The sequence below is a fragment of the Podarcis gaigeae genome (genome assembly GCF_964106915.1).
Source record: "Podarcis gaigeae genome assembly, chromosome: 8".
NCBI lineage: Eukaryota > Metazoa > Chordata > Lepidosauria > Squamata > Lacertidae > Podarcis > Podarcis gaigeae.
Genome location: NC_139684.1, coordinates 57,838,733 through 57,852,106, shown reverse-complemented (window position 1 = coordinate 57,852,106; position 13,374 = coordinate 57,838,733). Strand labels below are relative to the sequence as shown.

General features: G+C 47.0%; 1 protein-coding gene across 20 annotated transcripts in view; it reads right to left on the bottom strand.

Moving 5' to 3' along the window:
* The window catches only part of MACF1 (microtubule actin crosslinking factor 1), a 292,549-nt gene that overhangs the window by 34,112 nt on the left and 245,063 nt on the right, over positions 1-13,374 (bottom strand). For 19 of the 20 annotated variants that reach the window (XM_083751563.1, XM_083751572.1, XM_083751574.1 and 16 more), the window contains 11 exons: positions 13,165-13,335; positions 12,479-12,645; positions 9,562-9,721; positions 8,142-8,468; positions 7,310-7,394; positions 6,631-6,872; positions 5,676-5,882; positions 4,516-4,635; positions 3,322-3,429; positions 2,208-2,426; positions 681-884 (listed from right to left, as the gene is read on the bottom strand). In XM_083751563.1, coding sequence (XP_083607689.1) covers positions 681-884; positions 2,208-2,426; positions 3,322-3,429; positions 4,516-4,635; positions 5,676-5,882; positions 6,631-6,872; positions 7,310-7,394; positions 8,142-8,468; positions 9,562-9,721; positions 12,479-12,645; positions 13,165-13,335 — 2,010 coding nt within the window. The remainder of the gene's footprint in view (positions 1-680; positions 885-2,207; positions 2,427-3,321; positions 3,430-4,515; positions 4,636-5,675; positions 5,883-6,630; positions 6,873-7,309; positions 7,395-8,141; positions 8,469-9,561; positions 9,722-12,478; positions 12,646-13,164; positions 13,336-13,374) is intronic. The other variant, XM_083751581.1, reaches the window with a different exon arrangement.

The following is a 13,374-nucleotide window of genomic DNA, read 5'->3' as shown; positions in this document are numbered from 1 at the left end:
ACAAAAATCCTTTGCCAAACTTAAATGTAGTTTCCGCTTGCACTGATCTCATCCCCACCCACCTCTGCTCTGATAAGGTGAAAAAATGGGTTCACTCCCCTAAGCAAAGGAACTCACTGCCTCCTATGTCATGGGCCAACCCAGCCCCTGCCCCCAGCAGTTATTCGCTTCAGCAAAGGACCTTCCACTGGGGATAAAGAAAATTTTTGTTCCAGGCTATTAGCGGAGTTGGGGGAGGGGGAGGGTTGTTGGGGATCCTGGAACAGGAGGAAGAAGTTGTGATTCTGTGATCTAGTTGAGATTCCTGCATTGCAGGGGGTTGGACTAGATGACCAACAGTAAAAGGTAAAGGTAAAGGTACCCCTGCCCGTACAGGCCAGTCGTGTCCGACTGAGTTCCTTCCAATTCTATGATTCAACAACCCCTGCCAGTCAGTGTAGACAATACTGAGCTGGCTTGACTAAGGCAGCTTCCTATGTTGTGTTGAGGAGTTGGTAAGTCTGATGCATTTGTGGGGACTGTGATCTTTCAAAAAGGTGAGGGGTGGCGGCTAAGTATATCCCCCTCCTCTTCTACAGCGAGGGCAGATCGCAGACAATCTCTACCTAAGCCCCCCCCCCCCATATGATACCCACAGACTGCACTGAACCATTGAAGGATGGAGCCAGGGAATCACAAACCTGGGTTGACTGTGAGACAGCCTCGTCCATCGCCAGAGCCCGTTGGCGGACATCCTCCTTGATGCGGGAGTACATGGCTTCTGACGTCAAGTATTTCTCCTTTACCATCTCTCCTTCTTCTGGGTTCAGCTCACTCAGCTGTGGCCCGATTTTCAGCAGCTTATCAATATGGGGTTTGTGTTCTGCAATCAACTCTCTCAGTTGCTGCAAAGCGAAGAATTGCAATGAGACTCAAAGATGATACCTCCTGCTTTGTGCATTTCACTACACTGTGATCCCAGGTTCACAAATCAAACAAAAGAGCAGGTTCTGCAATTAAACCAACTGTGTTTATTGGCTCCAAAAAGCTAAAGAACTTGTGTTTGCTCAGCATCATGTGATAAGATGCAGAGACCATATTAACCTCGAGCCATAATGCTCAAAGCCAGCCTGGTGCCCACAGAGGTGTTGGACTACAATTCTCATCTCCTGCAGCCAGCAGACTGTGCTAGCTGGCATTGGTGGGAATTGTACTTCAAAATATACTGAATATACACTAAAATAAAGTGTGGAAACACTGGGTGGAATTCAAGGTCGCGCTAATGCAATCATTCCGTCAGCGCACACATTTCTGCTAGCCAGATGGAGCCATCTCCCATCTTCCCTCCCCCACCCCCAATGCTGCTCTGGGTTTCTCCCAAAAACTCCAGAGTGGAATTGGGGGAGGCACAGGGTGCAGAGAGCAGTCTCACTGTGCTAGTGGGAGTCATTGTGCTGGCTTCTGCTACTGCACTAGGTTAGCTGAATCCGTCCCAGAGTGAATTCATAATCTGCATTGCAGAGTCTTTTATCACTACATGATTCAGTAACTACTTCTACCGTTTTCAGCAATAAGATGAGGGCATTGTGATGCCCTCTCTCTACTGCCTTGGGTGATCCAAAGGGGATCCAAAGAGAGTTGCCAGGGCAAATTTCACTGTCTTTCCAAAATTCCAACAGGACTTTGGGATACAAAACCCTCACCCTCCTACCCAACCAATCACTAACTCCAGTCTTTCCCCTCCCTCCATTCCCTAACCCACTTGCTTCTCTAGATGACTGCTGCCCAGTTTCCACATGTTCTGCTCACCAACCTCCCTCAGCTTGAAATGTCTGCTTGCAAACAACCTCCGTCCCTCAGGAAGGGCTCCTGGCAAAGCTCATCAACTCTCCTGAAGCCAAATGTTTTCATGGTCTGCACATTTGAGGCTTGCATTATCGCCCAAACACAGAGGGACTTTTGCTTGCTTCTCACAATCAGAGTTCTAAAGGTCTATAGTTTTTTAAGGTACACAGATTCATACCTTGGGTGCCTGCAGAACCTTTTTTTGAGGGGAAAGTCAATGCAAAGTGGGGAGCAGGCTATTTCCCCCCGCCACAAGCACAAAAGAGAAAACTAAAGCCTGCAAATTTAGCCTCATATCTCAGATTATACAGGTGTGAGAAATTTAAGTTTTACAAAACTGAAAGCTGGTGATCTGGGCATTCATGCTCCCACCCCCTTCTTACCCTCATATCTTCCTGCTGCTGCTTGAGGTGCTCGTGGTCAATGGCCAGAGGGGGCAACTGCCCAATCAACACCTGCGTCTCTTCCAGCCAAGGGTTGAGCTCTTCGTAGGTCTCCCAGAACTGGTTGACTAAGACCTGGGCGCGCTCCAAGCGGGCATAGCGCTCTGAATTGAGGTGGCTGATGTCATCGTACTGCTTCAGAAGACACTCCGTCTTCTCCTGCAGGAAGAGTAAGATGTGAAGCTCAGGGAGGAGGCGCAAGGATTAAGAGGCCTAGGAGATGTTGGGTGACGGTTTTCATGACCCAGGACAGCAGGTCTGCTCCATTCTGTATTCATTTCTGATATGACTGGATTATGTTCCAGCCTGTTTTCCTAAATAAATCTCCCCACGCTGCCTTTTGGGCCATTCACATAGCTCTTGCCACTAGCCAACAGGCACACATCCCTTGGTACTCTGCATTTTGGGTATAATATACTTTAAGAGGAGGGGAAATGGTCTATCTGAATCAAAGAACAAAAGCAGATGCATGGAGCGGATGTCAACTGGATTCTTTTTATTTATTAGTTTTATATCCCACTTTTCCTTCAAAGAGCTCAAAGGGGTGTATATGGCTCTCTGCCTCTAATTTATCCTCACAACAATCCTGTGAGGTAGGTTAGGCTCAAAGATGATGACTGGCCTCAGGTCACCCAGTGAGCTTCTTGGCTCAAATTTGATCCCTGGTCTCCTAAGTCCTAGTCCTATATTCTAACCACTACACCAAATCGCCTTTTGCTTTGTGCTAACTAGACATTTCTACCTACTGGCTATAAATGCATGATGCAACTTCCAGTAGCTAAGTACTAGCAAACAAAAAACAAAAAAACTTGGTTAGCCCAGGGGCAGGACCACTGAAAACATGCACCAGTACAACAAGGCTGGCCCCTGGCTGAGTGTTGCCCTCTGCAACTTTCTTGTCTCTGACTAGAGCAGCCTTAGTCAACCCAGTGCCCTTTGGATGTTTTGACCTACAACTCCCATCAGCCCCAGCCAGCACTGGGGGCTGCTGGGAGTTGTAGTGCAAAAGCAACTGGAGGGCAGAAAGTTGGTGCATGCAGGACAAGAGATTTACCTGCAGTGTGGCTTTCTGTTCTTCCCCACAGGTTCCAAAGATCTCATTCCGCTGGCTGAGCAGCTCGTCCACAGAATCTTTGTGTCGGATGATGTCAATAGAGAAAGCCTGAAAGGTTGAACAAGCACAAAGCAATTTTCTTTTAAAAGAAGTGGGTGACGAGAGACGGCGCAAGCACCCTGCATCCATACTGCAATGTCATTCTTGGCCTGACTGAAGCCATCGTGCCTACACTTATCAGGGCCATAGGGTTCAAGTCTGCCTAACTCTAGCCATCTAGTATTATTCAAATCAGCCTTTGCCAACCTGGTGCCCCCACCCAAATGCCTTTGGGGTACAGCTCCCATCATCCCTAACCCTTGGCTATGCTGGCTGATGGGTGTTGTAGTCCAAAACATCTGGAAGGTACCAGGGTGGGGAAGGCCAATTTAAATTTCTATCCCACCCATCCATATAGTGGTACCCAAGAGATAATTAACAACAAATAAGATAAAATACAACTTGAAGAACAAAGCTGTAAAATAAAAAAACTGCAAAAAGCCCACCCCAGACTGGTAAAAAACAGATCAAGGAAACAGCCCGTTAAAAATAATGAGAACAGAACCGGATGCAATATTGCCCTGATACAGTCTGTTCTGCTAAGCTGGAGTCCAGATGCCCCCAGTTCCCCAAAGAAATATTCTATTTCAACTCCCTTGCCCACAACACCCCATCCAATCTGCCCAATCTGAACAGCAACTCAGATTTTATTCCGAACCACCCAAGCCCGCTGATCCCCCCTCCCCCTTGTCCTTCTTATCCATGTTGAGATCAAACCCCAAACACTGAATTGGTTCCAGAAAAAGCCAGCCATTCTTTAGACCAATTGAAATCAGCAGACTATGTAAGACAGTCATTACTAATCTGCCCTGGTGATTTCAATGGGCAGGAAGCATGGCTAAGTCTGGACCTAACCCATGGTTTCATCCATGATGCCTTTAGACCACCACACGACTCCCAATGCCTCAAGAAATCTCAAGAGCTCCAGCTGATGCTGATGCTTCCATGTTATTCTTCCCTGGAAGCACCCAGCCTCTCTGCTGGCTTCCCAGCACTCAGGGCCATCATCTACTCTTCTGCAACGGCACGGTTAAAAGTACCACTTTGCCCTCCAGCTCACTCCATCCAGCAAGCGCTCAACCCAAAGTCCCGCACCTTTTGGACCTGAAGCTGGGCTGTAGTCTGGTCTTGCTCCAGGCGAATTGGGCCAAGTGCCATCAGCTTCCGTTTCGTCTCAGCAACCCAGGCAAGCTCTGAATCAGCTGCCTGCTCATACTGTCCGGGGGAGAGAGAGGAGAATTTAGAGCTGGCAAGGCACAAACCGGAAGAAGCCTGGCATCTGCCCTTGCAGTGGGGCAACTATGAGGCTGCATGAGCATTAAACGAAGAGTAAGGTGGGGGAAAGGAAGTCAGGCTAGATTTTGGCTAAAGTACATTCAGACCAAGCTGCAGTTTCCTCTTAGCCACAACACTGCTTTCTGACATATCCACAAGCCCCAGTGCTGTTCTCCAGATGCTGTTGGGACTCAGACTCTCCTTAGAGACAGGGGTGATGAGTCCATCAACAGCACCCAGAGGGCCACGTGAGAGAAGGCAGCTTCTGAGCAGTGTGTGAAAATAATTTTAAGTTCGTAAGTGCTGAGAAATCAAAGTTTTAAAACTACTAGCCCTGTGCAAAGATGGAAAATTCTTAGGAATCAACATTAGTGTTTCAGGCACTTGACTGATCAAGAGATGAGATTTACGGAGTTAATTCTGTATCTGAAATGAATGAATGTGTGTGAGAAAGTTGACCTGAAGCTTGTGGTTTTTTGGTTCACTATTCTCGAGTGAAAACTCTGTTTTCATCCAACTCTCCATCAATGACTCACTCATTACCCTTGAAACTGACCTTGGCCTCGCTAGTGTTACTCTGCCTGCAAAGCAGAAGACAGCCCAGAAAAAGGACCACCCAAGACAGGCTAGAAAAATAAACTGATTTTACAAATGTTTGATTCCTTGATAATATGCTCCATGCAGAAACATTACGTTTTGTGAGTTGATGTGTATCCTGTGGGTGAGATCACGTGCTTTACTGACTGGCTGTACACATATCTTTAGTTCTTGTTTTGTGTTTGTGGCACATTGTACCAGTCCCAATTACAGCTTACTGAAGGCAAAGTCTCCTGTCATCTGTGTGGAGGAGGGGACCTATTTTCTTTTTAATTTAGAAGCCTGCCCGCTCCCTGCCTTCTCTGCACCAAGCCTTTTTCCATAGAAGGTCTTTATGAGGGAAGAAACAAGGGCCACTAAAAAAGCAAACTCTCAAACTCTACCTGCTGGGACCTCTGTATAGCAGCATCTATTTCTTCCACCCTTTGCTTGATGGTGTCACTGATCATCTTGTAGCGCTCATTAGTATCCGAAACCAACTTATCCAGCCCTTCGCGGGCACGCCAGGGCACCAGCTCCAGGAGGGCACGGCTGACTTCGTTCACAGTATCCAGGATAAGCCTGTGCTCCATGACCTCCTTCTTCAGTTCCTGGAAAAGAAAAGGAAAAAAGGTCCGGCTGTCTGTGGTTGTGAATCCACTTGCCCTTTGGGTTGTGCAAGAAGGGTATTTTTTCATGATCAAAGACCGGCAGAGGGCCCCCTGATGTTGGAAATCCAAGCCTCCATTTGCTGAGATGGAGAGAGGTATTTCATTTGTAGTGGAAGGAAAGAGGAAAGAACATTTCCCATCCCAGCAGAAGCAGGCAAGGCATCTTCCTGGCTGTGGATCACAGGCCAGTGTATGATAACAACCACTTTTACATGCAGGTGCTTTAAACTAAAAAGCAGACATAGCTGTGTCAGTCCATTAAAAACCATTCCAAAGTCTGCAAATGCCTTTATTAGGACCAATCTAAAAGCTTCTAAGCTCTCCATAACTCTTCAGAATATCACATAAAGCTGGGAGTATGGACAATTTTTTTTAAAAAAACCCCAAAACCCAGGGAAGTAGCGCAATTAGCAAGCCATGAAGTCAGCACTTGTAGACACATTCCAAGAGGAGGATTGCAGATGGAGAAGGTCCCTCTCTGATCCTACAAACAACAGGTTACACAGCGAGGCTCATTTGGTAAAGTAACAATGGCTTCTTGCCTGCTGAGAAGTCCTAGAGAACTTACAAGCTGTTCACATTTTTGTGAGTTTTTGGTCCGTTACTAACTACTTAGCACACTCCCTGTTACTACCAAAGCCCACTCTCCTTTGAAAACACTCTGCCTGAGTGTGGAATGGCTCCTGACCTTCTGCCTCTGCTGGAACTGAGGGATCTGCTCCCCGACAGGAGAGTGCCCTCCACCCGACGTCAGCTCCTCTTCCACCAGACCCATCCAGTCTGTCAGCTCCTCGTGCGTGGACTGGAACTTGGTGGCCAGCTGGCGGGCCTGCTCCAGAGTGCGGAGAGCCTTTGAGCTGGCTGTGGTGATATCCGAGTAGCGGGTCTTGATGCCGTCCAGCTTCTCCTGGATGAGCAGCACTTCTTCCCCTGCAGGGAGCCACCAAGTGTTTAGCTGCAGCAAACTCTAGTCATCTGGTTTAGAGACTTCTTTTGTTTTGCCTCTTTATCTGCAGGCTTAGAAACTACTTCTCAAACAAAAGCTACCGAAGTAGAATAAAATAAGATTAACTCCCCACATGTTATAGACTCAATAAGCTAAAAACAATAAAACAATTTCTATACTTAATGTTCTAGAAAATGACAAGCCTTCCTAAGCAAAAAGCAGCAAATACTTGGGATTTAAAGCCCCTGCTTTCAACCCCACTCCTGTTTGCCTGAAGCAACCCTTTATAAGAAAATAAGAAATGAAGTGGGTGAATCTTTTTGAGGGGGGAAGTACTATGTTCTGCAGCCATTGGCACAGAGAAGTCAATGAAGAATGACAGGAAGGATTGTGGGGAGTGCAATAGGTTGGTTAGCCTTACCTGTGGTTTGCTTCAGAAGGGCCTGCCCGTTCTTAATGGCCTGGTCTACATTCTTCTTGCGGTTCACAATCTCATCATTCAAGGCCTAGGCAGGTGGGGAAAAAACCTTGTGTCAAAGGCAAGTTCCCCTGGAGAGGCTCCTCTTTGACCAAAACAAGTTTCCCCCACTGGGGCTCAGACAACACCAGCCCATTGACAGAGTAAAGGCGGCACCCAAGAGACACCTGTGGCTCCCTTCCACACAGGAAGCCCCTGGGAGGGGACACAGAAGCAGCCTGAAGCCTAAGGAAGGCAGGGCATTGATGATGCTCACTATTTCTACCAAACAGAAGAGGAGGGAGAGTCCTAGGCAGACCACCACTGCATCAAGCTAGGAGGAATACTTACACCAGCCTTTCCTAACCAAGTCCAAATGTTCTGGACTACAAACCCCATCAACCCCAGGATCATGGGGCTGATGGGAGCTGTAGTCAAAAACCTATGCCTTTGGGAAGGGCTGCTTTAAGTAGAGGGTGGCAACCTTCTAAAAGGCTTAACTGGGACAAGGGTTGGTCATCATTCTCTCTCTTTTTTCCACTTTGGCACAGCAATAACGCCGGTTTGTGTGGTGGCTGTATGGGGCAGCAGCAAGGGTGGGGCTGGTGTTCTAGGGAGATATTAATGGCCCAGATCAAAATCAAAAGACTCAAAGCAAGAGAAACAAAGGAAAAGATAAGAAGAATAAGAATACATCATGGAAGATGGGAAAATATAATAATAATAATAATAATAATAATAATAATAATAATAATAATAATAATACATCATGAAAGATGGGAAAAGGAGTCAGTACCAGGTGGTCAGCATGCTGCCTCTGCAGGATGTCCCGCTTGTAATCCTTGACGGCCACTGAGCTGAGCTTGTCCTCAACCTCAGCCAGCCAGTTGAGCACCTCCACCTCGTCCTCCCCAAAGAGCCGGGCGTTGGACAAGGCCTGGTCAAGAAGGGCAGCCTTCCGGCCGCACCGGTCGCAAACCTCTGCATACCGGGACTCAAGCAGGTCAAGCTTCTCAGCCAGCGAGGCCTGCTCAGCCTGACAGCTCAAGGAGGCCAGGGACTGTCCAGTGTTGACTGCCAGAGCCACAGCTGAGCCATGACTCTCTATCTCCTCATCGAGGGCCTGGAGATCCATGAGATGGTTTAAGAGAAGGGGGAACACAAAACAAGCAGACAGAAACTTATGACTGAAAATGGAATAAACGGGAAACAAATCTAAAACAAAACTGAGAAATGAGCGTGTCTGATGATCATGCAAACTCAAAGTAAAAATATCCACCCATGAGGGCAATAACATATATGAAATAAATTGTTTAAATAAAGAAAAGTGAGAGATGGGAGTTTTGTTTCATTCTTCTCCGGAGGCCAGGTAATCTCATGAACAGGAGTTATAGCTGTGGCTGCTATTTTCATAGCTTAAAGAGGAAAAGTTACTGAATTTGGGAAAAGGTGTGTGTGGTGGGGTGTATCTCCCACACAATTCCCTTCTAATGAGCCAGGATTCTTCCTACCCAGAGACCCCTGATTGACACCAACAATGATTCCTTCTTGCGATTGGCTGAGCTGACGTGACAACACTCAAGTGTTCAAACACGCTAAGGCTGCAATCCTATGCACAATTAGCTGGGAGTATGTCCCACTAAACCCAATGGACCTTATTCCAAGCAGACCCATCTAGGATTGCACCAAGTGCAGGATTCTAGGATTTAGTGATATGGGAAATATGCTAGGAACTACTAAAGTTAAAAACCTAAGAACAACCCTGCTGCCGGATCAGTCCAATAGCCCAGTATCCTGCTCTTATACTGGCCAAACGAATGCCTATAGGAAGTCTGCAAGCAGGACCCAAGTGTATCGGCGTTCTACCTGTCTCTGATTCCCACATCTGCTATTCAGAGGTATACTATGTCTGACAGTGAAAGCAGAACATAAGTCATCACGGGTAGTAGTCATTGGCAGTCTTGTCCTGCATGTTCTGAGGCTCAACATTTTGCTTGGATACAAACCATGAGACTCTTCATTCTGAATTCCAACCAACTCAACTTGGCTTAAGGATTGTTCCATTATGACATGCATGTTTCCAACCTCCCCCCGCCCCCAAATCTTATTCAGGTACCTAGGTTCCACAGCAGCAGCTATTCTTACTGAAGTGCCTACCACACAGTGCTCCCCCGTCACCCCCACATTTCACAATTCCTTGGCAACCCTTTGCCCACCTTATGCCGGCTTATCTGCTGCTGGATTTTGGCCGTCTGAGTCCCAATGGGCTCTGAGTTGGCCAGTTTCTTCTCAGTCACCGAAAGCCAGTCAGAGATGGGCTCTGATGTCTCGTGGAACTGCTTGGCCAAAACCAGGATCTCCTCCAGCTGGTTTTGCCTGTGGCAAGAAAAAAACAAATCCATCAGCAACAATGGGGGGGGGGGGGACGAGGAAGAAGATGAGGCTACTTTGCCATTGCTGCAATAACAAAGAATGAAATGAGCACCCAGAGTATTTATCATGAGAAAGTTGAGCAGATAACCAGGTTCAGCTTTTGCACCAGGGATTCTGCTAGAAAGCATTTTAAGAGACTTCCAGGACTGGCTGGAACAGCCTTCGCCAAGATGATGCCCTCCAGATGTTTTGGACTACTACTCCCATCAGCCCCAGCCAACATCTGGAGGGCATCATCTTGGCAAAGGATGGGCAAGAGCCTCCAGGGTCATTAACTCCACCCCCCTTTTTTGAAGACAGGATTAATGTATCAAGAGCCTGCCTCATCAACCTTTTGGAGTTCGAGAGTGCCAATAAGATTTGGAGTGCCAATAAGATTGCTGAAACATGTAGTCTGGCAGACACTGAATAGTTGAGCTTCCTAAAAGTTTTTAACAAGGTCCCTCTCCCCAAACACTTCTGAATAAACTCAGCAGTCACAGGGTGAAAGGACAGATCCTCTTAAGGATCAGCAGCTGCTTAAAGAACAGGAAACAGAGTGTGGGAATAAACAGACAGTTCTCACAATGGAAGGAAGGAAGCATGCAGTAAAGTTCCTGAAGGATCTGTGCATTGAAGCCGATGGTGCCCCTGAACTTGTTCAGGAATGGTCTGGAGACAGGAGTGAGAAGGGAGCTGACAAAGTTTGTGGATGACACCAAAGTATTCAGTATGATGAACAACCAAGTGGGCTGTGAAGAGCTCCAAAAGGATGTCTCCAAAACAGGGCAGGGGGTAACAAGAGGAGAAATGCAGTTCAATGAATATATGAATAAAGTGATAGATGCATGAAGCAAAGCAAAGCAAAGCAAAGCAAAGCAAAGCAAAGCAAAGCAAAGCAAAGCAAAGCAAAGCAAAGCAAAGCAAAGCAAAGCAAAGCAAAGCAAAGCAAAGCAAAACAAAACAAAACAACAGCAAAAACAACCCCCAAAACCTTAATGACATATACACTGATGTCGCCTAAATTGGTGATGATTGAGCAAGAAGGGAATTGTGGGTTCAGTGAAAATATTGGTAATTTTTGTAGCCCCATGCAAAAGATTTGATGATCTGAAATCTCATGTTTAGACATGGTGGGGCTAAGGAGGAGTGGGGTTCCCCCTTCTCCATGTGAATGAAACCTGTCTAGGAAATGTGGGAAAGCCAAGGCGGGGTGGGGGGGGGGAGAGACATACAGCTTGAAGAAATTGCTGATATAGGCCATTTTCACAGATGTTGCACTTGATTCTCTGTGGAGTTGCTGGAATGCAACTGCCAGGTTTAAAAAAATATTAATGATAACCCTTTCCTTGGATTTTACACTTCCATCTAATTCCAGAGCTGTGCAGAAAAGCTTCTCTCTCACGCACACACAGCCCCCCCCCCCAAAGCAAAGCAGAAACTTCTAGGGACAGAGGGAGGGAACCTACAGCTCTTTATACCCAGAACATGGTTCCTTAGACCTTTTTTTTGGTCTGTGGGTTGCTTCACATATGTGGGAAAGCGGTATGCATGCAGTCATGTGTAATGATGAGCCCACAGGTGTGCCAATATAAACTGAGTTTGGAAGAAACACTCCATCCCAACCCCAAGTAGGAGGGTGAGGTAGCAGCTTGGGGGTAAGCTAAAGGGCAGCAGAGAGTAACACAGAGCTGATGCACAGGTCAAAATCCACTAACATAAAGTTCTCCTGCACTGACTGCCTCCTCTGAAGTGAACCACAGCTGTTATCTGTTCTTGCACAGCTACCATTCATTGAAAGGGGACCTTCCCCTTTTTCTTACATCTGCAAGAGAGGTCTTGAGGACTGCCCTCCACAGACATTAAAACATCCTGGACTGGCCCTGGATGGCCAAAGGTTACCTGCTACCACTGCTGGTTTTATTGGTATCTGAATTCTGTATTTTTGTTTTATGCTGATTTAATCTTATAGTTTGGTTTTAGTTTATACTGCACATATTTCTATCTTGGCACCTTCGAGTGAAGGGCAGATGATAAATATTTTAAAGAAGAAAGAAATAGTGTGGCACAGAAGCATGTTCCACATGTGCTGCTCATGGTGCTCTGGGACTCACAGGATCAAGAGGGGGTTTTTGTGAGTTTTACAAGCAAGAGACTCTCCTGCAAGTAGTGCATCCCATCCTACAGACACAGTTTGTATTCTTCAGTCCTGCTAACCACACTCAGTTGCAATGTCCTAGCCATATGGCTCAGAAGTTCAGAGTGATTTCATTCAGAGCACAGGCATGAGACGGCATCTTTAACAGCTTGTTTTGCAAAGTTATTGTGTGCATTGCACAGGTAGTCACAGTTTATAAAATAACTTGTGTTATGAAACAGCAGGGTTACCAGAGCAAAGGACCACAGCTCAATGGCAGAGTATCTGCTGTGCATGCAGAAGCCCCAAGGGGTCCAGCTCCCAGCAGCATCTCCAGGTAGGGCTGGGAAAGGCTCCCTGCCTGAAACCCTGGAGAGCTGCTGCCAATCAGAGTAGCCTGTGCTGAGCTAGATGGACCAATGGTCCGACTCAGTATAAGGCAGCTTACCAAAAGAACATCAAAGTATACTTTGCAGGGAGAGTTACTTTCTCTCGCTTCAGTGCTAAATTACAAGGTTACTTTCTCTCGCTTCAGTGCTAAATTACAACAGACAAGCTTGCATCCTACAGGCCTTGTAGCTTACCTGGCTGTAGCTTTGCTGAGAAGTCCTGCCCAGTGGCTTCCAAGGCTCTCCAGTTGGGCAACTATCTTCTCCCTGTCTGCTGGTTCAGCAGACTGAGCTATTCTCCCACCCTCTGCTTGGATCATCTCGACAGTAGCTTTCCGGTCATCCAGGAGACGCTGGAGCAACTTTGGAATAAAGAATTAGAAAGTGATAATTATTCTGCTAAGGAAGGAATTACCCTTCTGCTTTCAGTAAGGCCAAAGGTCCCCAGGGTTCTCCCTCTGCTAAACTCACATTTCCCTCCTACCACTTTTAACTGTGCCCTCTTTCTCCCCTTTCACTCACCACCATCAACTTCAAGTTCCCAGAACTCACCCAACAAAGGCTGCCTTTTATGCCATTCCTAGTGGGGGCTGTCTCCACACTAAAGGTTGGGTGTCTGTCCCCTATATTGTCCCCTCTCTGTTCTCCAAAGCTCACCAACTACCAACCTCTTTCCTTCCTTCTCCTGCTTATTTGACATGGCACAGGTGGTAGGTAGAAGCTGTCTGCCAAAAGGAAAGCAAGTGAAACCTTTCCTGTCAACTGGGGGTACCTGGGGCTGCTGGTGGAGCTGAGTGCCCAAAGCAGAGAGAGGCCATGGTGGGTCCTGCCAGCCAGCTGTGCTCTGTGAATTCAAGGTCCCCCGGCCACCAACTCCTCACCTTTTGCTCCTGAATCTGAGCCTTCACTACTTTATATTCAGCAGATGGTGGCTTCTGGTTGGAGATGAGCTCCTCCGTGTCGGCCAACCAGCTGAGCAAAGGCTCCAAGGCATCCTGGAACTTCCCACAATGCAACAGGGCTTCCTGCAGCTGTGCAATCCTCTGTGCCACCTACATTTTGCCAAAACATAACAGTCACACATATATATT